Consider the following 25,000-nt stretch of genomic DNA (forward strand, 5'->3'; position numbering starts at 1 on the left):
CATAATTTACCGCCTTCTTTCCAGTTGTATACGTGTTGCTCTTAAAAGCGCGAAAGACTGCATGATTCTGTGTGCCGCGCACACACAGAACAGAAGCATGCAGTCAGCATTCGGTCTCACTCGCACACAGGAGTGCGCACACATCTAAAGTCATCTTAACGTGAGCGCTTTAATAGTCAAATAGGTGTCAAAACACGGTGTTTAGTGATTATTCATATTAACCCTCATTTGTGTAATAAACAAACGAGTTGAGAATCAAAAGACTCCAAAAGAGAAACCATTAAAGAGACAGCGCGCGATAATCCTGCTGCCGCCTGTTTTTATGATTATTAATCATACAGCAAATGGAGAACATGCCTCTCTGCTTTTGACTGAAGGACTTTTGTAGCTAAAGTGTTTTTCTTACAGTGAAGATGCTTAATGCACAGTTTGTTTAATATTTTTATTCTATTGTATTTATTTCTCTTTCCTTTGCAGGGTGGAAAATAACTGTATATATGCAGTTGAAGTCTGAATTGTTAGCCCTCCTGAATATTCGCAACCTTCCCCCCCACCCCCCACCCCCAATTTCTGTTTAATGGAAAGAAGAGTTTTAAACATAATAGTTTTAATAACTCATTTCTAATAACTGATTTATTTTATCTCTGTCATGATGACAGCACATAATATTTGACTAGATATTTTTCAAAATGCAAGCATTCAGATTCAAAGTGCAATTAAAAGGCTTAATTGGAGTAATTAGGCAGGTCATTGTATAACAGTAGTTTCTTCTGCAGACAATCAAAAAATATATTGCTTAAGGGGGCTAATAATATTGACCTTAAAATGGGTTTCAAAATATTTAAACCTGCTTTTATTCTATCCAAAATAAAAATAAAAAGAGCCTTTCTCCAGAAGAAAAACATATTAGAGGAAATACTGTTAAAATTCCTTGCTCTGTTAAACATCATTTGGGAAATATTTATTTTTTAAAAATTCTCAGGAGCGCTAATAATTTTGACTTTAACAGTAATCGTTTTGAATAATCGTGATTACAATTATGACCAAAATAATCGTGATTACGATTTTTCCCAAAATCAAGCAACCCTAATAGTTACTGATGACTGTTTTGCAGCTCCCAGCCTTGAATTAAATGATTTATTTTAATCTTACGTTTATGTTTTGTAGCAGAAATATTATGTGTTAAATTGACATGTTAAATTGATAAATTCTGCAATGCTGCATTTGTGTTTGACGCAAACCATATTTATTGTTCATAAAGTAACAGTCGGACTTTTTATAGCAGATAACTAAATTCAAGCACATTCAAGGCAGCATGATAATGAGAAATGTAATTCATTGTTAGTATTATTGTCATCATCATCATCATCAATGATATTACATAAATATTAGATATTAAGTTTGGAATTATTGCACAAATATCAAGAAGTCATCACAGCATTAGTTAGTTGTTTCTGGTTTTTGTTAGTCCTGATTGATGTTGTTTTCAAATACAATAAATCCATTAATATACGATTTGCAGGGGTGCTCATTTACTTTTGGTGGATGCTGCTTATAGATATATACATTAGATGTCGCCTGGCTTATTGTTGTCTATTGGATGGAATGCGTCAATAGCGCCGCCATCTTGCTACAGGGTAGCGCTCCTTTGAAATGAATGCGGGACCAAGATACAGTGGAGGACTGTGGCATGCAAAGCCAGAGATATACACATATACACATATATCTATGATCGGGAGTTTTCCTGGATGTTAGCATGTAATTTTTTTTTCTAATTACTGTAGGGTCCACCCAGTTGGTCCAATGACGGTATCCAATGGTGGATGAAGGTTCACTGCATGTTCGGTCTTTCCAGTGCACAATGTTGATTTATATTAAACTTAACTCATATCTGACCCCAATTTTAGTATGAGGTGGTTTAGAATATTAATATGTTTATCCTCGTTTTATCTGACTCCAATTATAAAACATTGATAAGGTTATTTTGTTTCCGTTCACATTAATTTAGATTATGATTGAATATTCTCTTCGGTTCATCATTTTATGTTATTCTCGTTCATTGGGATCTCTATAACATCCTGAATCTTGTACCGGCCGAGTATACAATTTCTTAAGCACAAGCATGTCAGTCTTGGTCACTAAACAGGGGCGATTGACCGCTATCCTAAAAAGGCAGAACCCTACTTACTCAGATTAGGATATTTTTATGCGGTCCCCATAGGTCTGCTACCTCCTAAATCAGACAGAGCTATTTAGTCATATAACGATCATTACTATAGAATTAAGCAGACCAGTCGTACTTAAACTAGTAGTAACTTTGAATAATCACTATACTATCTAAATAGTATTATAAGTTTATCGGGTGAAGGACTATCCCCTTAGATATCCTTTTACAGCCTAAGTATACATGAATAAATGCCAATTTGTTAGTCGGAGCTCTAGAGACATCGTATAGCGTGCTGCAATGCTCCGTCTACCGTGTTCTAGTCCGCTACTAACCTGAACAGGGGCTTGTGGTGCTATGAAATTACCACAATCTACTAAAGATAATAACACGAACTCTGTTTAAATCATTCAAAACATAACAATTTATTAGTCAGGTAAATGTATTATGCCAATTCAATCAGTCAATTCATAAACGATCAATACAAAACATCAAATTATCAAAGATAAATCCAAGATGAAAAAGATGCATTCCTGACTTTGAAATATACATAACATGGGGCAGACCCCATGTTATGGGCTGATCTGGTTAGGCAGAATCGCGCTGAGTTTTTCTTAGACCTTACCTTAAATAATCCAAGAATTCCCTCAAGGAAGGGGGTGTGAATAACAAAAGGCATTCACACTTAGTGGAAAAGTCACACCCTTCTCAGTGGTTCAAAAGATGCCTGAAGTTATATATTTATTGTTTTGATTATGTCTATTTCTGAGAGAATGAGACCATTGTACCAATCGCACTGAGACATTTCAAATGATATCAAACAGGATAATTAAAGTCAGTTTGTTTAATCTAGAACATTCAAACATTGAAATGACCATATGCGTGAGTTGGGTGGATGAAGCCGAGCTTCAGCAGACTCAGATGCAAATGCAGCAGGAACTGGTTTTTCACGCATTCCCCCTTGCTGGGTTGTGAAGTCACCAGTCTCTGTTTTTCAGCTCATGTTTTGAATTGTCAAAGACATCAAAAATATTTGTAATATTTAAATTCTTACATTACGAAAATTATAATTTTACATCACTTTTCTACATTGATGGATCAGTGAACGCACGGGCATTCCTGACAAAAAGCTTGTGTTTGTGTGTACAGAAATGTACTATCCACCCTCCCTGTTAAATTTGATCATGTCCTGAAACACAGCTCCTCTCCTGCTTTCACTTCTCATACTGACGGAGGGAGCGATTCGCTTGTGAATGAATCCCCCGAACGACTCTTTTACTAAAATTAGCCGAAAATAATACCAGTTTCTGGCAGCGCAGCATCTCGTTGTCATATTTCTTTTGCATTGTTTGCTGATTTTATTCAACAAAACTAGCATAAGTCGAGTGTTTAGTGCGAGTTGGAGCTGCTTTGCCGTATGGTGAATGCAGTAAGTGACTGTTATCATCAATAACGCTACCTGATTAGCACAAAAAATCCAAACCTTCCAAAAACAGGACGCATGCTCAGGGTCCCTATGCGATATCTAGTGTATATATCTATGGATGCTGCTAAATTCTTTTTGGTGCTCCTTAATATTTGAAGTTGGGAGCATCAGTGCTACCAAGTAAAAAAGTTAATTTTCGAGTCCTGCCAAATATTCGCTGGTTTTCTAATGACCCCCTGCCTTCCCCAGCCCTGCAAATACAGTAAAACTGCACATTTTAGAGTATTATTTTGTGTTTAATTCATGCTTTCTAAACAGCACCTTGCCACAGCTGTGAGGTGGATGAATTACCTTGGCAAGGGAGAAGTGCGCACTAACACAGATTTAGAAAAATGTTTGAACAATATTTGAGAGAAACAGGCTTTTTGTGTACATACTAAACATTTTTGATCTTTGAGTTCAGCTCATGAGGAATAGGAGCAAAGGCAAGCGTTTATATTTTTTGTTGAGTCTACAATATAGTGTGACTAATATATCTAACCAGGAGCAATACTTTACCTCTTTCTCTTTTCTACCTGCTGCAGCAGATACAGCATCGTGATGTTTGTGTTCATCCACCAAACACAGCACACAGATGCAGCGCTGGTCGGTGCGGCAGTAAATCTCCATCACTTTATTATGCTGAGGGCAGATCATCTCCTGCAGTCGTCCAGTGGCCTCCATCAGATTGTGTCCTCGACCTCTGAAGAGACTCTCGTGCTGTTGGAGGTGATCTGGACAATAAGAGTTTCTACACTCCTGACAGGACTTCACAGCTTTCTGCTTATTTCCAGTGCAGGCGTCGCACTCCACATCTCCAGATCCAGTGTGAACAGAAGCAGGAGCAGCCGTCTGGAGTCTGCTCTTCTGCAGTTTCTCCAGCATTTCAGCAAACACCACATTCTTAGCTAAAGCAGGTCTCGGAGTGAAGCTCTGTTTGCATAAAGGACAGCTGTAGATTCGCTTCTGCTCCTCCTGATTCCAGCAGTCTGTGATGCAGCTCATGCAGTAACTGTGTCCACAGGGAATCGTCACTGGATCCTGCAGGAGATTCAGACACACCGGACACATGAACTGGTCCTGATCCACTGTAACACCACCTTCAGCCATTTCACTGTATAAACACAAGGAAAAAGTGCATACAAAGCAGTTAATCTGTGAACAAGTGCACTGTTTAGTGCTGTTTTAAATTGGCATAATTTGACTTCCGCTCTGCAAATCAGGCTCTCAAGAGAGTGTGTAAAATGAAATTTAAATCTTGGTAATTATATATCAATATTAGATGATTCCCTTAGTTATTAAGCATTATAATTATTATTATTATTCCGTGCTCTACTGCCTACTAGTTGTTCTGTAGGTTTTGGACCATTGTAACGATTGTTGGCCATATCAAGGACAGATGGTGTGCAAAACTAAATGACGTGTCTAACACACTCATTAAAATGTGATATTTGTACTGCTTATGACTATTTTAAGTAATAAACGTTTAATTTTAATTTAATAAAATGACGTCATACAAAGCTGCTGTTTACGATTAGTAATTATTCTTAACAGAAATCTTCAGTTACTCATAAATGCATATTGTAGATTCTTTAAGCCTTTTGCCTTCTACTGCGTTGGTAAATCTTATTTATACACTCTACCAGCGCATGCGCGGTAAATCTGCGCATAAATGTAAATCGCCTTCTTAAATCGCATGCATCATTAGCCGTCTACGTTATGTAAAAGTAAAATTTGCAAACTAAATATACATAAATACTAATAAAAATAGGCTAATAAAACATTTTATCCTTTGTTTTGCTGTATTCAGCAAAAACGAAACTAACTAAATCTAAAGCTAATATTTAGGATGAGACTCAAACATGAAATGCAGTTTAAACCTGAAATATAGCATCAATAAAGAGAAAAATCCTGTCAAAATATATAAATAAACAAAAATCACAGCTACAAATATGGAACAAAATCAATGCCTAAAGTCTTGAATTAAAAAGCTTGTTGAATATCACAAACTGAAAAAAATAATACACCGTATTAACAAGTTCTTGCATTTTAATGACTTGAATTCCAGGGTTTGTATTTTTAGGTCCTGAAATTTAACATATCTGTATATTTAAGCTTTGAATATTTCAACGAAAAATATTTCAAACACGTTTTCATACTTAAAAATTCAATAATTCATATTCAATTTTCAGATTTCACTTACAAAATATTCAATAACCTTTAAAAATACGATGTATAATATTCAAAATGTCATTTTCAGTTCATTTTTTTCAGTTCAAATATTCGCTTCCATAAATTCAGTGGATCAAATTCGACTGTTAAAATTCAACATTACATCCGGGAACTGTAGGAAAAGCAATAGATTGCAGATTGAAGATCGCCAGCTGCTCTAGCTTTCACCAGCAGGTGGAGATGGAATGTAAGATTTTTAACCCAGTAAACAGGCGAGAAAAAGGCTATTAAAGGCACAAAAGTAGCATTTAATATTAATATCAATGTTTTGGACATTATAAATGATAAAAAGTATGAGTAAAATGAGTAAATGAGGTTTTAGTCATCTATATTTGCCCTTATGTAACGGAAGCCAGCTGGTGATCGCGTAAATCTCAGGGTGCTTTCACACCTGTGAATCGATTCAGTTGTTCCGAAACAGAGATTACAATTGTTACATTGTTGCTCTTTGCTCTTGGAGCGGTTCGCTTTCAGACTGCAAAGTTTCTAATCGGACCAAAAGAGCTAAAACAAGTCACGTGCGAGTAAACTCTCCTTACATTGGTCAGAGTGTCAGGGTTTATTTTGCAGCTTTCCGCTCAGCTGTCAGGAGAGGTGGTGGTTTGGTGGTGATTGACAGGGTGCGCGCGCGTGACGTGTCTGAGGAGAGACACGGTGGGGAGGGGTGAGAAGGGTGCGCGACGATGCCTATTTGAGGACTGGGAGAGAGACGCGAGATTACCGGGAGATCATCACTCGTTTGCGGGCATTCGGAGACTCGCGAAACTTCCCGCCCTACTCATAATTCTCTCTTCATGTAGCCGTAAGCCTATTACATATCCATAAAACACTGTGATATAACCGCGCTCGGATCGGATCGCTTTCTCACTGCAATCGAACCGCTCCAGGGTTCGTTTCAATCGAGCCGAGACCACCTCACTCAAGCGATCTCGGAGCGATTACTTTGGCGCGGAACAGAGTGCGATTGCCCTGTTCACATATGCCAATCGAACCGCGCTAACTGGGCAAACGAGACACGTTCCGAAACAAAAGTGTAGGTGTGAAAGCACCCTCAGTTCTCCGATCCAGTGACAGACGTTGTTCTGCAATCTTATCGGAGCTTGTCTCCCATGCCGGCTCGCTCCCTGCTCGGACCGGTGCGGTTACTTGCACATAAACCGTCGTTTGATGAATATGATGTTATACATTGTCTATCTTTATTGAGTCTTTCTTCCATAGACGCGAAGTATTATATTGACAGCTAAAGGATATAAACGTAAGAGAAACAGGAAATGAAACATTATAATAATACAAAATAGATAAACATTGACAGGGCTAAGAACAATTACGAACAAAGATATTCAAAAGCAGAGAGATTTTATGAAAATGTCACACAAAACAGTTTACTTGGAACTGTTAAACAGTGTTCAGGTATGATTTAAGGTTGGTTATGGATGGGGCGTCTAATTTAAAATAATTTAACATAACGTGCCAATGCATTAAAGTGACGTCTTCAGTTATTATTTAAACGCAGCTATGTCAGAATTGGGATAGGTTATATAATTTCATTATTTAAATTATGATTATTAATATTAATATTCTATGACATGTATTTGGGCTATTGCGCTTGAATAAGTCATCCGTGATTCTAAATTAATATTTCTATTTGTAGCTATAACTTTGCTATCGTCTTTCTCTTCTTTTTTTCTATTTTTTGTGGTTCTGCCACGGTTACGTTTGCAAAATGTCTTTAGTTTGTCCAGAATATTGCTTTTCCACTAAAATAGAGACGAAGCAGAAGGAAAATGAATGAATTGATGAATGAATGAAATGATTGACGTTTTATGCATGTGCGGTGCGGCTTGCACACGACAAAGACGAACGAGTGGCCGCGAGCTCCGGTGGCCGGTCAGAGCCAGCGCCGCATATCAAACTGGTTAAGAGATGCTAGATGGCTGCCAATATGATAGGAATTCTTCCGAAGTTTCAGATGATATCTGGGCTTGTGCATAATAATGTAAAATAAAAGTGAAAGTCATGACATTTGGCCAAGCATAAGAATAGCCTACAAGTGTTTCGATTATTATCATGACATGTCATGCTTGGGATTATATGAATAACACCTCGCTGTTTACCATTTCCGAAAGTGGAGCTGACGTCGTCGCGAAATTGCTTGTATAATTGTAAAAAGAGTGATGAATATTTATGGATTTCTTATATCTGTCATTTCTGATAATATAATTGATTTAACTAGTGTGAGAGTATCCAACACTCATTTAGCAAAAATGCATCCAGAATCCTAAACCAATAACTTTGTCAAGCAAAAATTATCATTTTATAGGCTACTGATTTTTTTTTTAAAACAAGAAAAAAGAAAATACCCTAGCAATTGTTTATTTAAATATGATCATCTCAAAATATAAAATAAAAAAATAATGGTTTGACTTGGTGAAATCATAAAACAGACTTGCAGAAAAGAGTTAATAGAATAAATGAGCAAATACATTCTCTCCAGTAGATGGCGATTAAAGCTCATAATCCCATGATTTGCTGAAACCACTCAACCACGCATGTCAAACCACGCATTCTAAACATTAATCTTATGAAACTAGCTGAAGTGACAACTATATTAAATTTAAACCAGTTAAACAAGTTTATATGTTTAATAACTGCAAAAAAGATCAACATTGCTAATCATAAAATACAAACGGTTGCTGAAAAGTTATAAATAATGGTTTTCTCATTTAATACTGAAAACAAATTAAAGTCAGTTATAACTGCCTATTATCAAACCACAGGCGACTCATTTTATTACTTATCATTGGCTGCGACATTGCCACATTTGCGTTAATACATTTTTCTCGCCTATAGGCTACATAACAATAAAACAATATTCTGGACAAACTAAGACATTTTGCAAACGTTTAACCGTGGCAGAACCCCAATAATTAGAAAAAAAAGAAGAGAAAGACAGGCAGAGTGATAAAAAGGATAAATAGAAATATTAATTTAGAATCACGGATGACTTATTCAAGCGCAATAGCCCAAATACATGTCATAGAATATTAATATTAATAATCATAATTTAAATAATGAAATTATATAACCTATCCCAATTCTGACATAGCTGCGTTTAAATAATAACTGAAGACGTCACTTTAATGCATTGGCACGTTATGTTAAATTATTTTAAATTAGACGCCCCATCCATAACCAACCTTAAATCATACCTGAACACTGTTTAACAGTTCCAAGTAAACTGTTTTGTGTGACATTTTCATAAAATCTCTCTGCTTTTGAATATCTTTGTTCGTAATTGTTCTTAGCCCTGTCAATGTTTATCTATTTTGTATTATTATAATGTTTCATTTCCTGTTTCTCTTACGTTTATATCCTTTAGCTGTCAATATAATACTTCGCGTCTATGGAAGAAAGAGTCAATAAAGATAGACAATGTATAACATCATATTCATCAAAAGACGGTTTATGTGCAAGTAACCGCACCGGTCCGAGCAGGGAGCGAGCCGGCATGGGAGACAAGCTCCGATAAGATTGCAGAACAACGTCTGTCACTGGATCGGAGAACTGAGATTTACGCGATCACCAGCTGGCTTCCGTTACATAAGGGCAAATATAGATGACTAAAACCTCATTTACTCATTTTACTCATACTTTTTATCATTTATAATGTCCAAAACATTGATATTAATATTAAATGCTACTTTTGTGCCTTTAATAGCCTTTTTCTCGCCTGTTTACTGGGTTAAAAATCTTACATTCCATCTCCACCTGCTGGTGAAAGCTAGAGCAGCTGGCGATCTTCAATCTGCAATCTATTGCTTTTCCTACAGTTCCCGGATGTAATGTTGAATTTTAACAGTCGAATTTGATCCACTGAATTTATGGAAGCGAATATTTGAACTGAAAAAAATGAACTGAAAATGACATTTTGAATATTATACATCGTATTTTTAAAGGTTATTGAATATTTTGTAAGTGAAATCTGAAAATTGAATATGAATTATTGAATTTTTAAGTATGAAAACGTGTTTGAAATATTTTTCGTTGAAATATTCAAAGCTTAAATATACAGATATGTTAAATTTCAGGACCTAAAAATACAAACCCTGGAATTCAAGTCATTAAAATGCAAGAACTTGTTAATACGGTGTATTATTTTTTTCAGTTTGTGATATTCAACAAGCTTTTTAATTCAAGACTTTAGGCATTGATTTTGTTCCATATACAAACGCCTAATCATCTCGAAGTCTGAACTCAACTCACCCGTATCTGAAGAAAATCACCACAAACAGAGACTTCTGATATATGTCTTTCGAGTGTTTAATCTGTGTTGTTGCTGTTGTTTCTGTTTAGTTGAATGAGTAACAGTGAGAGTCGATTTACAAGCACCTCTAGTCAGTGACTGGACTGGTCACTGCTTCCCGCGAGTCACGTGATCTCGCAGAACTCTTGGGCTTTGGCTGCAGCTGGACGACAATACAGGCTAAATTACTCTATATCTCCCAGTATTTACATATCTGTTGTTGTTGTTGTTTTTTTCGTTTGTTTTTAATATTTATGCAAATAGAATGCACTTGACATGACAAAATATTTGTATGCAATACGTAAAATATTAATTACATTTTCAATGGACAAAAAGGTGAAAAGATATAAATAAAGGACATGAACATGATGGTAATTATATAAGTTTAGCTAACAGAAAACCGAGCAATATCTCATCATGCAGCTTCCCACATAGCAAAATTTCTCTGGCCCAGCTCTGGCCCACACAATCAGGTTTTGCTTGGCCCACATGCCGCAGTGAATTACCGTACATGACTGGATCAAATCTGGCTTCCAGACAAGGGCCAAACACAGACCATATCTGGGCCAAGTCTCAGCTAAGTTAATAACTCATAACTGGGCCAGATAGGTTGGTGTGTCACGATTGCAATGAAATTGATAAACCCATGGAGTGATGCGCTTTAGGCACACTATGGGCACGCTTTTTCTCAAAGTGACCCGATTGGTAGAATTTTTTTTCTTTACTCAAAAATGATTTTAGTGTATTTTAAATGTGGGTCAAGACTGGCCAAATCCACATGGCCCACTTATCAAATTTTTAAATCTTGGCTAAATACTACGTTTTTCATCTGGCCCAAATCTTGTGTGCCGCCTTAAAGACGGTGCCACCTCTGCCAAACCCGGGCCATGTTTGGCCCACATGCTGTATGCCAGTGCCGGATGAATGCCTGCTGTGCCAGCTTTATGCCAAATCTGGGCCAGAATTCTTTGCTACTAGGGTTGCAAGTGTAATCAACACAAAACCTATTATTTTGTTCAGTAGTAGTGTTACCTCTGTATGATATCCAGCCTGACGAACAACTAAATCAGTTTAAAGGTGTATCTCCTTCTTTGTCGTCTTTTAGAGTTGTTGTTGTTTTTGGCGGGCAAACACAATACATTCCCGCCATCTACTGGGCTGTGGACATTAATGGCGCAGAAAAATCTAAATCAGGGTAAAATCCTGTTAAACAAATCTACTTTTACAACCAGAAAAATCATTAAAGCACTAAATATATAATTGTGTTTTGATCCATTATTCAACAGAGTTTTAAATGTAAGGATTTCTATGGCTATTTCTGTTCATTCTTCCCTAAGAAATGCCCTTTCATTCTCATAAGCAGAGCATTTTAGTAAAACACACTGCCAAATCTGTACATCACAGTCATTTCTTTAACAACATAACACAATGAAAGACTAATTGAAAGTACATTAAGATATGAAGCCTGACAAATGATTATTATTTACATTGATTCACTTCGCAGACGCTTTTATCCAAAGTGACGTACAAGTGTGGGTCAAATGAACACTTCAAATCATCATAGAGCAGTAATATTTGTGTTATCCTTCATCCATGACTGACATTGACCTCTAGTATTAAAGTAGAATGTAGACATGCTTATAAACATGGTGGAATAAACATTTTAATTCAATAAGAACAAATGTAATGTCATCTATGTAATAAATTCCAGCTTGCTCATCAGAAAAGTAACGTGGTTTTGTTTAAACAGATCATGTGATGATAAAAATGGTAGCAGTGAGATGGCAATGATGGATATTCTAGTATTCGCCGGTCATAAAATCCCTCAGCCAAAGTCCATCATCAAAGTGGTCCAGCTTTGTGTTGCTCAAGGTTTTAAAAGGAGTCAAGATGAAAAATAATTTGCACACACAAACAAGCTTTTACCCACACTTTACAGGAGATTCTCTTCATATGTTAAGCTAATTGTTTGCTGTTGCCTCTTCTGCATCTGGTATTTTGTGTAAGGTCACCTGTGAGCATGTTCATTGTTCAAACACAGAAGCGAGGAAGGCACCATCATTAGCCGCTTGATGAGGCAAGCACACTGAAAGACTAGTTACGTCACAGCTGACATGAAATTAGATCAGGTCAAAGACTGCACCTTTTAAAATAAACAACCAAAGGAAAACTTCTGATGCATTAAATGGTTATCAAGACAACTTCAATATTATTATATCATTAAAAATCAGGCAACTGGTTTTCATAAAGTAGATTAAAAAACAGCTAAAAAACAATAATTTCAAAAGCTTTTTATATTAATACAAATGTATATGTAAATATTCACATGGACACTTAAAAGTAAAATTAACACTAATATTCATTTAGGCAATGGACTCCCTTCCTTTTGGACGCCAAAATTAGAGAAGATGAGGGGATCCAGAGCCAAATGGTTTTCCAGTGCTAGAGGATCCAAAGCTAAATGGGCTTACAGGGGTGTGGGGAGAGAGTTTGGGCTTCCTTGCACAAACTTTTAGTGGTGATGGCTGGTAAATCCAAAGCCCGATGGGTTTCCAGTACTGGCGGATCCAAAGATAGATGAGTTTCCAATACTGGTGGATCCAAAGCCCGATGGGTTTCCAGTACTGCCGGATCCAAAGATAGATGAGTTTCCAATACTGGTGGATCCAAAGCCCGATGGGTTTCCAGTACTGGCGGATCCAAAGATAGATGAGTTTCCAATACTGGTGGATCCAAAGCCCGATGGGTTTCCAGTACTGCCGGATCCAAAGATAGATGAGTTTCCAATACTGGTGGATCCAAAGCCCGATGGGTTTCCAGTACTGCCGGATCCAAAGATAGATGAGTTTCCAATACTGGCGGATCCAAAGCCCGATGGGTTTCCAGTACTGGCGGATCCAAAGATAGATGAGTTTCCAATACTGGCGGATCCAAAGCCCGATGAGTTTCCAGTACTGGCGGATCCAAAGATAGATGAGTTTCCAATACTGGCGGATCCAAAGCCCGATGAGTTTCCAGTACTGGCGGATCCAAAGATAGATGAGTTTCCAATACTGGCGGATCCAAAGCCCGATGAGTTTCCAGTACTGGCAGATCCAAAGATAGATGAGTTTCCAATACTGGCGGAGCCAAAGCCCGATGAGTTTCCAGTACTGGCAGATCCAAAGCCCGATGGGTTTCCAGTACTGGCGGATCCAAAGATAGATGAGTTTGCAATACTGGCAGATCCAAAGCCCGATGGGTTTCCAGTACTGGCGGATCCAAAGCCAAAACAAGGAATTTGGCTCCTTGGGCCCTGAGAAGACTCCTCTAATACTGGAAGAGGATCTGATAGAGATAGAAGAAGACTTAAAGATAATAAACTACTGTTGTATTTTTGGACTGTCTATGTTTTATAGTAACTTACGTTGTTGAAACTCCTCACTGGTCTGATCTTCAGGAGTCTGAGTGACCTGAACCTTTTTCACTACATGGAAACCAAACACATCTGCAGTTTAACTCACACAGCAAGACAAAATCATCATTAAACTACTAATATATTCTCAATTTCTCAATTAACTCCTCTGAAAATAGTTCAGTATTTACCTATTCCAGATATCTCTTCCATCTGATCTGAGGAGACAAAATCAACATTAAACTACTAATATATTCTCAATTTCTCAATTAACTCCTTTGAAAACATATCAGTATTCACCTGCTTTAGACATCTCTTCTATCATATTTGAGGAGAACTGCAGCAGTTTGTCTCTGAACAGAGAGACTGATTTCACCACATCATCAAAACACAGATGAGAACTGACAGTGAAGCCTGAATCTGAAGATCCAGAGAGAGAAACAGACGGGAAACTCTACACAAACACAAACACTCTATAAGTACAGAAGCTTGTTACCGTCACTCATTCTTCATCTGTTCTACATCACACACACATAAATACCTGGAGGAAGTGAAGATGATCCTGTGTTTCTGAAAGCTGCTTCAGCTCAGTGTTTCTCCTCTTCAGATCATTGATCTCCAGCTTCAGTCGCTCCAGTTGTTCTTCAGCTCGACTCACAGCAGCTCTTTCCTGATCTCTGATCAGCTGATTCACCTCAGAGCGACGTTTCTCAATATCCTGGATGAGTTCAGTGAAGATCCTCTCACTGTCCTCCACTGCCGACTGTGCTGAGCGCTGGTACAGGACACACTCATCACTTTCAGTTCATTCACTTTAGTACCAACGGTAAAAATGATTGATAAGAACAGCCTGAACATTCTTCTAAACATCTCCTTATGTTTATTAAAGAACAAATTTCAAAGAAATGACAGAATCTCCATCCAGTTTATTTTTCTCACCTTATGAATGTCAACAGCGTCTCTCAGCTTAAGAAGATCTTCCTCTCGCTTCTGGATTATTATTAGTAAGTTTCTCTGGTTCTCCTCCAAATGTTCCTGCAGACAAATATCATTAAACCTCCACAGCTCAGAGGTTTCTCTGACTGAAGGAAAATAAAGTGTCATTGATGAGTTCCAGCAAGCAGTATACTGTACCTGTTTCTCTCTCCTTTCTGCTGCGATTGTCACAGTGTCATGATGTTTGTGTTCATCCACCAAACACAGCACACAGATGCAGCGCTGGTCGGTGCGGCAGTAAATCTCCATCACTTTATTATGCTGAGGGCAGATCATCTCCTGCAGTCGTCCAGTGGCCTCCATCAGATTGTGTCCTCGACCTCTGAAGAGACTCTCGTGCTGTTGGAGGTGATCTGGACAATAAGAGTTTCTACACTCCTGACAGGACTTCACAGCTTTCTGCTTATTTCCAGTGCAGGCGTCGCACTCCACATCTCCAGATCCAGTGTGAACAGAAGCAGGAGCAGCCGTCTGGAGTCTGCTCTTCTGCAGTTTCTCCAGCATTTCAGCAAACACCACATTCTTAGCCAAAGCAGGTCTCGGAGTGAAGCTCTGTTTGCATAAAGGACAGCTGTAGATTCGCTTCTGCTCCTCCTGATTCCAGCAGTCTGTGATGCAGCTCATGCAGTAACTGTGTCCACAGGGAATCGTCACTGGATCCTGCAGGAGGTCCAGACACACCGGACACATGAACTGGTTCTGATCCACTGAAATATCAACTTCTGCCATTATACTGTGGGAACACACAGATGAAGAGCACACACAATCATTTGTAGGTTCATACTCATTTAGATGTTAGTCACCGTCCAGCAGTTACACTACATAACCAATATCAATATGTTTTTATGTATTCATATTTTTAAAGAGTGATGTTTTTCACTTTATACAGAATTAAAGTAGCAACGTGTGACTTTGTCTGTTCAAGAATCAATTCTGCACATATAATATCATATCTACACATATCAATTTGGGCAGATGCCTGATAGATTTGGGGTTATTAATTTAAAATTGTGTGTTTCCACAATAAAAAAAGCTGTGTCTGAGAAACTGAAGGAAATGCAAACAGTGTTGTGACTCCCTTATTTGATCATTCTTCTGCTTATGATCGTTTAGATAGCCAGCAAACAATTTAGTGTTTAATAGACGTCTAAACATAGACAGCTTGGCTAAAACAAGACTATATTTGGGTTGTCAGTGAACGTCTAATAGACATCTAAGAATAGCCCAAAACTAGACTAATCATCAAATAATTCAGATTAGACAGACTAAACGTGTAGTCATTCATTTCAGTTTATTTGATGACTAGTCTAGTTTTGGCCTATTCTTAGACATCTATTAGATATTCATGGACAGCCCAAATTTAGCCTTGTTTTAGGCAAGACTACTATATTTAGACGTATATTAAACATCTAATAAATGTTTCTAAAAAATAAAATTATTATTGTACTAATATTAATCTACTGTCATCCTTAAAAGCATATTTTACACTCGTAATGCTGTTGTAAGTTTTACACACATGCATGTGAAGTCTACAGGTCTACAGGTTTGTTTTGTAATATCGTTTAATAAAATCGCATGCATCAGCCTACAATGTTATCGTGGTGTGTTGGGATAATGTGTGTTTGTAATGATCTGAGTGTCGGTCTGGCTATTCTTTGGTTCTTGACAACTATTTAAGTCATGTGATGTATTGTTGTGATGACGTTGTTGATACCGAGGAAAAGCACGCTTAATGGCATTTCTTGGTGTTTGCCTCGTAAATATATAAATAAAAGTTATTAAAAAGTAAAACCAACAAATGAAACATCAGTAGAGACAGTCATGTAGGAAATAAAACACGGTTTCTTCTTACTTTCACTTTGCTGTAGCCAGCAAAACCGAAACTCAAGACATTAGCATAAAGCTAACATTAGCTACTGGACTCTCTAAACGTATGAAATGTCGCTTAAACTTGAATGAACCCTCAAAAAGATACACATCCTGTCAGAAAAGCACAACTGCAAACTCGTATGTTATTATTTTGACCCTAAACTCACCTGTGTCTGGAGAAACACGGACTGCGCACTGCTTCCTGCGAAGTCACGTGATCTATCAGCCTGTGATATAATAACGGGATGACGATATTACTTAATCAGCTCATTTCCCACAGCAAGTACATGTCTTATTTCCTTCTGTTAGCTTTTACTAATTTGAGCATAATGATAAACACAACCAACAAATGCTAACAAAAAGATGGTGCTGTATGCAAATGTAAAACTTTGTTTTTCAGCAGAGCTCCACATAGACGATCAAGTGTATCAAGACATTCATAGAGGCTGGATGATGAAACAACAATGAGAATGGCTGGAATAGAAGAAAACATGTTTGTTGAGCTTTGTAGTTTGATATAATGATCATTCTGTACATTTTAAGTGCACAATCACACATTAGACAAGGGCTTCCCAAACTTTTCAGCCTGCGACCCCAAAATAAATTTTTGTGACCCCCATTTTTCCCTAAGGTGGATATAAATATAAAAACGTTGCACACAAAACTGTAGGTCTATATAAACATAAGCATGTTGACAACAAAAGCATGCAACAGTTTAATAACCGTTTATTTTTTTATACATTTAATTTATTATTAACCTCAAATATCTTATTTTTAATGTATCAGAGTGCCATAAAGGATGTCAAAGTTTAACCTGGCCCTATAAAATCAATCTGCTGCAGTTGACACTATTGCTGTGTGGCTAATCTAAACATGCGATGGAAAAATAAAATTGTCTTCCTTGGGTTATGATTAAAATATGGTAATTCTAATAGTTTATTCAAATTTATTTGAGTTTTGAAAATCACCAAGCAACTCCTCGTCATTGTCCCGTGACCCCCACTTCGGGAAGCACTGCATTAGACTATACACAGTGTGCATTTGACTCTGCGTCTAAATAAAGCACAAAATAATGTTTGAAAATGCTAATGCTAGTTGACATTGTATACTAGATTAAGATATAATACTCAAAAAAGCTGAAAACTATAAAACCCAATGGGAAATTTAATGGGGACTTTAAGGCATCTGAAACATTCTGGCAGAAACAGGCAAATCTTATTGTTTGGAATGATGTGAGAGAAACGAAATAAATGTTACAGCAAACAAACAAATAATTGTGTTATGAATGAACAACAATGCTAAAAGTTAAATTAATAAACCTTTAACATTTACAACACTACTAATGTCCCCATGAAGAAATGCCTTAATAAATCAATAATTTACAGTAAAACAATAATGTTTCTGAACCATATGCTATAGCAGGTGTGGCCAACCCTGTTCCTGGAGAGCCACCTTCCTGCAGATTTCAGTTGCTACCCATATCAAACACACCTGCCTGTAATTATCACGTGGTGTTCAGGTGCTAATTAATTAGTTCAGGTGTGTTTGATATGGGTAGCAACTGAAATCTGCAGGAAGATGGCTCTCCAGGAACAGGGTTGGCCACCCCTGTGCTATAGTACTTGAATTATTGCGGTAGTTCTGTAGTGTCTAATAGTAATATAAATAAATGATTAAATACTATACATATTTTTTGTAGTATGACATAATACAATGAAAACTACAGTATTTGATCATTTGTTTTTATTACTATAATTATATATTATAATTTAACATCACTTTGTTTTACTACAGAAACCTGTGGTGTATTGTAGTATAACATACAAAAAGTGATGTAAAATATACACAGTACAATACACTTTACTTGGCTATAATGTTTTAAAAACACTGTAGTATTGAATATAAATGACTATAGTAATGTTTGATCATGTGGGTCGTAAACTTAAAGTAACAATGTTTAAAGGTTCACGAAACCTTTGAGTACTTTTTTTTGAGATTTTAACAGATGTGTGTGTGTTGAGCATCAGTTAAGACAATGTTAGCTCCTGTTAGCTTTAATTGTGGGAAAAACTGGATAATGTTGAGCTTTTGTCAGCTAATTTCAGCTTCTGGGTTTAAAATGATTTTTGGGGCGGGAATAAAATCGGTGACGTAGCGCAAAACTGCAAGTGCAAAGATGACGCGTCGGTTTCTCATTATTATTCACAGCGGAGTTTTCTTATCCTATGAGAAGAGCCGGCTGCTTAATTATTTACGACTGCACTTGCTTTCCGAAAACAAGACAGACCTGCCAGTGCCAAGCTCTGAGATCCTACCTTGATGACTGGGTGGGACCACGTCCACGGACCCACGGCACACAGTATTTAGCCGCTTCATGAAGGGTTGTATGTGTTTTTTCAATGATCCATGGGGTTTGTTGCATGTTTTTCCCCGCAATGCTGTCAGGGCCAGCAAAGTTGTTTGTGTGCAGGAAGCATTTTTGTTGGGAGAGCAGTACGAGTATGGCAGAAAATGGCGGACGTTGTTTTTTTATCAGGAGTTCATTCACATTTAGACACATCGCCGTGCTGCTGTGTTCACCTAAATCCTCTAGATTACCAGCAGGGCTAATGGTTAAAATAGACAGGGCAAGAGACCTGCTGCACTGAGTCTGCATTCAGACCTGGGGATTAAGGGAAAAGTCCTCATTTTTAGCGTTTATATGAACACAATTATCTTTATAACAGGCCCGGCGCCAGACGTCCAACGTAAGAACTGAGGGGGCATTTTAAATCCACAGGGGGGCACTAGACCTGGTGACTGATTTTGGTCTTTTGTTCCTTTCATTTAGGCTATTTATTCACATTTATTATTACTTTGCATTACTGCCTAAGTTACTGACTTAAGGCAGTAATATGCGTTTTAATAGTAATAATAATATGCACAGTTTCACTATTACTGATTTTATTAATGACCAAGTCATCACGTTTCACATAGCCTATTACCCAACCAACATCAGTGTTAGGGAAAAGCTAAATGTTACAATTTAATGTCATTTAAAACAATTACTTAGTTACATTTTAAGGCATTAGTGTAGCCAGAAAAATACCTTAAAAAGATACCTAAATTCACAGTTATTACCTTGAAAATTGGTTAAATTTTGGCACGGATAACACGCAACTCAGGGTATATAACTGTTTTATCATTTTAAATGTAAAAAAAAAAAAGACCTATCTTAGGCTATCATAAGTGTGTTTTTTTCATGATATTGTCCGGTTGTCATTTGTAAACCATCATAAACCATTAAGTTACAGGCCTACCCCGTCACTTTACTTATTTATTAAGCCTATTTTAGTAACTGGTTTTCAGGTTATTTTCATTTTAGGGCCATGAGCTACAAGTCAAAACAAACTTGATATGCTGACTGTATTTTAGCTCTTAAAATAGATCTACAATATAGCAGTATAGCCTAAATTACATATTTTTAAAAGATTATCATTCAGTACCTGCAGCACGTGAGAGGTTTCTCGGTTGATCCGTGGTAAATCCACTTAAGCAATATATTTCATTTATAACACTGAAAACTTGACTTCGCAGGCCGATCATCTTTAAACCCAAAAGGCATTTATTATGTGTTATACCTTGACTGCTGCTGCATAATGGGATGTTTCTCTACACACCTGTAAAAGTGCGCTTTTTAGCAAAATGAAAGCAAACATTCAAAGGGTTCTGCGTTTTGTCAATTTTAGCTTAATTGGAATAATAATAATAATAATAATAATAATGAATAAATTTAAATATTATTTATATTGTAGCCTGCTGTGGGACTGTGCAGTGAACTATTTATTTTTATTAACACATTTTTATTAGGCTACATCTTCCCAAATAACTAATGTGAAAATGACTGGCAGTTGCGTCTCTGCTAAAATTAATTTAACAGCAAATTTCTTCTGCGTTTTTTCCTTTTAGAGCTCAAGAGAGTTGTGTTTAAGGAATTAGTTAATCAAAACATGTAATGAATTAAGCTGCTCGTCTCATGTCACCCACTTTTCTCCCTTGTGAGTTGAGTGCGCCTCCATCGCTGTGTGTGCGTTTCGAAGGCTATTTACGGGCGCACCTGACCTGACGCGGGGACCGGATCTCTGGACTATAGGACTAGCTTTTAGAACAATTTTCAATTATTGCTGTGTCATATATTTTAAAATATTGAAGGTTGGAATGACGGGAGTGTTAGTAATTAATGACAGAAGGAATTTTCAGTTTTGAGTGAACAATCCTTTATCAAAACTGGGGAGGCACAAATTCTTGCTGAGGGGGCAATGCCCATTATGATGCATCTTTTTTTTTTTTAAAGATTTACTTTTGGCCTTTATTAGATAAGACAGTATTTAGAGAGGAAGCGAAGTTGGAGAGAGAGAGAGGGGGTAGGGAAATGTCCTTGAACCGGGATCCGAACATGGGACGCCCTGACGTGTTACTGCACCATATGTCAACGTGCTAACCACTTGGCTATTGCACCGACTTCATGCATCTTTTGAAAAAATTCTGAGTTAGACTTGAACCGAAAGTGGGATGTGTCATGACCCTTTAAATATTAAGAAACTGTTGGGAATAAGTACGGTCGTACACTAGTGTTGTGGCCGCTGGATGGAGCTCGTGTTGAGTGTTCTTACTGCTGTAGATTCTGTGCTCTGCTTCAGGTGGCGCTGTTGTGCTGTGATGGACCATATTAAAACACACGGGATGGATTGTCCACATTAAGACAGAGGCTGTTTCTCAATTTCAAGAACGGAGAACAGTCTTTCGAGGTGTCCTTGGAAAAAACAAACTCAGGAGACTGCGAGAACAGAGAACGCGTCCTGTGAGGAATAAGATGCTGCTTTCTTTCTGATGGTCACATGAACTTCACACGTTTTAATGGTAAATTATTCAAACATTGCAACATTCCTAAAATGAGTTATTATTTCTCCCCTGTCCCTGCAGGGTTTAGCTCCAACTTGCCTCAACACACCTGCCTGAATTTTTCAAGTCGCCTAGTAAGACCTTGATTAGCTTGTTCAGGTGTGTTTGATTAGGGTTGGAGCTAAAATCTGCAGGACCTTCCAGGAACAAGTTTGTGCTTGTTTGATATATGCTGATAAATAAAGTTTGCACTTTGCTTTGTTGGAGTTGCTTTGTTTCAGTTTGAGGTGAACTGCAAAAACAGATCCAAAACCTGAATAAACCCACAATGAGGAGAAAACATGGCTCAGGGTACTTTAATATCACCTGCATTAGGAAAAATCTTCACAAACAGCTTGAGATCATTTTTGCTGATTCCTCAGAGAAGTATCACATTTGCCTGATCTGCATTACAGCTGAGTTATATTGCAGGTTTATTTTTTACAATTTTGCTGATTATATTTTACAGTTTTTCCCAAAACGTCCTTATTTTGTCTTCTATTAGGCTATATTTCTATATTATGATTCTTCCTTTATTATATTTCAATATATCAGCATATGATAAATTAGATGCACTTCACTTCAAAATTAGGACAATTTTAACAATCACACAGACATTTGAAAAGATGAAAACATGCAAAAAGAAAAAAAGAGATTCTGTGTAGGAGAGCGAGCCTTAGGCTGGGTGACATAGACAACTGAACCAATGGTCTCCTTGCAGATCACCTTCTCATGTTAGAAGGTTTTAGTTTTAAATCGCATGGTATCCGTTTTGTGAATATCTGAATTCGAAAAAAAAAAAAACATTTCCTTACAAGCCCAAATATGTTTACAAAGTCGTAGGTGGCAAGTTGTAATCCCCCAGGCCAAATATGTCTACTGGGGTGGCCCAAATACACTTTGAACAGTTGAGGGTGTGGGGTTGGCCTGCCTCACCCCATATATACTTTCAAGGGGTGAGGGTGCTGGGGCTGGACTGCCTCACCCCAAGTATACTTTCAGGGGTTGAGGGTGTTGGGTTGGCCTGCCTCGGCCCAAATATAGTTTTAGGGGTTGAGGGTGTTGGGTTTGCCTGCCTCGGCCCAAATATACCTCCAGGGGTTGAGGGTGTTGGGTCCGCCTGCCTCGGCCCAAATATACCTCCAGGGGTTGAGGGTGTTGGGTCCGCCTGCCTCGGCCCAAATATACCTCCAGGGGTTGAGGGTGTTGGGTTGGCCTGCCTCGGCCCAAATATACCTCCAGGTGTTGAGGGTGTTGGGTTGGACTGCCTCAGCCCAAATATACTTTCAAGGCTTGAGGGTAATGGGTTGGCCTCCCTGAGCCCAAATATACCTCCAGGGGTTGAGGGTGTTGGGTTGGCCTGCCTCAGCCCAAATATACCTCCAGGGGTTGAGGGTGTTGGGTTGGCCTGCCTCGGCCCAAATATACCTCCAGGGGTTGAGGGTATTGGGTTGGCCTGCCTCAGCCCAAATATACTTTCAAGGTTTGAGGGTGTTGGGTTGGCCTCACTGAACCCAAATATACTTCCAGGGGTTGAGGGTGTTGGGTTGGCCTACCTCGGCCCAAATATACCTCCAGGGGTTGAGGGTGTTGGGTTGGCCTGCCTCAGCCCAAATATACCTCCAGGGGTTGAGGGTGTTGGGTTGGCCTGCCTCGGCCCAAATATACCTCCAGGGGTTGAGGGTGTTGGGTTGGCCTACCTCGGCCTAAATATACCTCCAGGGGTTGAGGGTGTTGGGTTGGCCTGCCTCAGCCCAAATATACCTCCAGGGGTTGAGGGTGTTGGGTTGGCCTGCCTCGGCCCAAATATACCTCCAGGGGTTGAGGGTGTTGGGTTGGCCTGCCTCGGCCCAAATATAACTCCAGGGGTTGAGGGTGTTCAACCCCTGGAGGTATATTTGCCTCGGCCCAAATATACTTTCAAGGTTTGAGGGTGTTGGGTTGGCCTCCCTGAGCCCAAATATACCTCCAGGGGTTGAGGGTGTTGGGTTGGCCTGCCTCAGCCCAAATATACTTTCAATGTTTGAGGGTGTTGGGTTGGCCTCCCTGAGCCCAAATATACCTCCAGGGGTTGAGGGTGTTGGGTTGGCCTGCCTCGGCCCAAATATACCTCCAGGGGTTGAGGGTGTTGGGTTGGCCTGCCTCGGCCCAAATATACCTCCAGGGGTTGAGGGTGTTCAACCCCTGGAGGTATTTTTGCCTCGGCCCAAATATACTTTCAAGGTTTGAGGGTGTTGGGTTGGCCTCCCTGAGCCCAAATATACCTCCAGGGGTTGAGGGTGTTGGGTTGGCCTGCCTCAGCCCAAATATACTTTCAATGTTTGAGGGTGTTGGGTTGGCCTCCCTGAGCCCAAATATACCTCCAGGGGTTTAGGGTGTTGGGTTGGCCTGCCTCGGCCCAAATATACCTCCAGGGGTTGAGGGTGTTGGGTTGGCCTGCCTCGGCCCAAATATACCTCCAGGGGTTGAGGGTGTTGGGTTGGCCTGCCTCGGCCCAAATATAACTCCAGGGGTTGAGGGTGTTCAACCCCTGGAGGTATATTTGCCTCGGCCCAAATATACTTTCAAGGTTTGAGGGTGTTGGGTTGGCCTCCCTGAGCCCAAATATACCTCCAGGGGTTGAGGGTGTTGGGTTGGCCTGCCTCAGCCCAAATATACTTTCAAGGTTTGAGGGTGTTGGGTTGGCCTCCCTGAGCCCAAATATACCTCCAGGGGTTGAGGGTGTTGGGTTGGCCTGCCTCAGCCCAAATATACTTTCAATGTTTGAGGGTGTTGGGTTGGCCTCCCTGAGCCCAAATATACCTCCAGGGGTTGAGGATGTTGGGTTGGCCTGCCTCGGCCCAAATATACCTCCAGGGGTTGAGGGTGTTGGGTTGCCCTGCCTCGGCCCAAATATACCTCCAGGGGTTGAGGGTGTTCAACCCCTGGAGGTATATTTGCCTCGGCCCAAATATACTTTCAAGGTTTGAGGGTGTTGGGTTGGCCTCCCTGAGCCCAAATATACCTCCAGGGGTTGAGGGTGTTGGGTTGGCCTGCCTCAGCCCAAATATACTTTCAATGTTTGAGGGTGTTGGGTTGGCCTCCCTGAGCCCAAATATACCTCCAGGGGTTAAGGGTGTTGGGTTGGCCTACCTCTGCCCAAATATACCTCCAGGGGTTGAGGGTGTTGGGTTGGCCTGCCTTAGCCCAAATATACCTCCAGGGGTTGAGGGTGTTGGGTTGGCCTGCCTCGGCCCAAATATACCTCCAGGGGTAGAGGGTGTTGGGTTGGCCTGCCTCAGCCCAAATATACCTCCAGGGGTTGAGGGTGTTGGGTTGGCCTGCCTCAGCCCAAATATACCTCCAGGGGTTGAGGGTGTTGGGTTGGCCTGCCTCGGCCCAAATATACCTCCAGGGGTTGAGGGTGTTGGGTTGGCCTGCCTCGGCCCAAATATACCTCCAGGGGTTGAGGGTGTTGGGTTGGCCTGCCTCAGCCCAAATATACCTCCAGGGGTTGAGGGTGTTGGGTTGGCCTGCCTCAGCCCAAATATACCTCCAGGGGTTGAGGGAGTTGGGTTGGCCTTCCTGAGCCCAAATATACCTCCAGGGGTTGAGGGAGTTGGGTTGGCCTGCCTCAGCCCAAATATGCTTTTGGGGGTTGAGGGTTTTGGGTCCTTC

General features: G+C 39.4%; 4 protein-coding genes across 9 annotated transcripts in view; all 4 read right to left on the minus strand.

The window, feature by feature from the left end:
* The window catches only part of ftr43 (finTRIM family, member 43), an 18,665-nt gene extending 7,801 nt beyond the window's left edge, over positions 1–10,864 (minus strand). Inside the window, 2 exon segments of one of the 2 annotated variants that reach the window (NM_001024650.4) lie at positions 4,149–4,743; positions 10,125–10,270. In NM_001024650.4, coding sequence (NP_001019821.3) covers positions 4,149–4,739 — 591 coding nt within the window. In that variant the 5' untranslated portion in view covers positions 4,740–4,743; positions 10,125–10,270. 2 annotated transcript variants of the gene reach the window in all.
* The window catches only part of myh9b (myosin, heavy chain 9b, non-muscle), a 798,697-nt gene that overhangs the window by 534,544 nt on the left and 239,153 nt on the right, over positions 1–25,000 (minus strand). The window lies entirely within an intron of this gene.
* ftr50 (finTRIM family, member 50) overlaps positions 11,557–25,000 on the minus strand; it is a 51,970-nt gene continuing 38,526 nt past the window's right edge. Inside the window, exons 1-8 of one of the 2 annotated variants that reach the window (NM_001423724.1) lie at positions 16,591–16,956; positions 14,693–15,287; positions 14,498–14,593; positions 14,100–14,333; positions 13,859–14,012; positions 13,750–13,776; positions 13,571–13,630; positions 11,557–13,491 (exon numbers count right to left, since the gene is read on the minus strand). In NM_001423724.1, the coding sequence (NP_001410653.1) occupies positions 12,677–13,491; positions 13,571–13,630; positions 13,750–13,776; positions 13,859–14,012; positions 14,100–14,333; positions 14,498–14,593; positions 14,693–15,283 (1,977 nt within the window). In that variant the 5' untranslated portion in view covers positions 15,284–15,287; positions 16,591–16,956 and the 3' untranslated portion in view covers positions 11,557–12,676. Of the gene's footprint in view, positions 13,492–13,570; positions 13,631–13,749; positions 13,777–13,858; positions 14,013–14,099; positions 14,334–14,497; positions 14,594–14,692; positions 15,288–16,590; positions 16,957–25,000 lie in introns of those variants that run through there. The other variant, NM_001423723.1, reaches the window with a different exon arrangement.
* The window catches only part of ftr46 (finTRIM family, member 46), a gene marked incomplete in the record, with an annotated part of 57,521 nt that continues 44,177 nt past the window's right edge, over positions 11,657–25,000 (minus strand). Inside the window, 6 exon segments of the transcript NR_200066.1 lie at positions 11,657–12,082; positions 12,328–12,646; positions 13,438–13,491; positions 13,571–13,630; positions 13,859–13,978; positions 14,100–14,333.

Source organism: Danio rerio, chromosome 3 (genome assembly GCF_052040795.2).
Source record: "Danio rerio strain M-AB ecotype USA chromosome 3, GRCz13ab, whole genome shotgun sequence".
NCBI classification, from domain to species: Eukaryota; Metazoa; Chordata; class Actinopteri; order Cypriniformes; family Danionidae; genus Danio; species Danio rerio.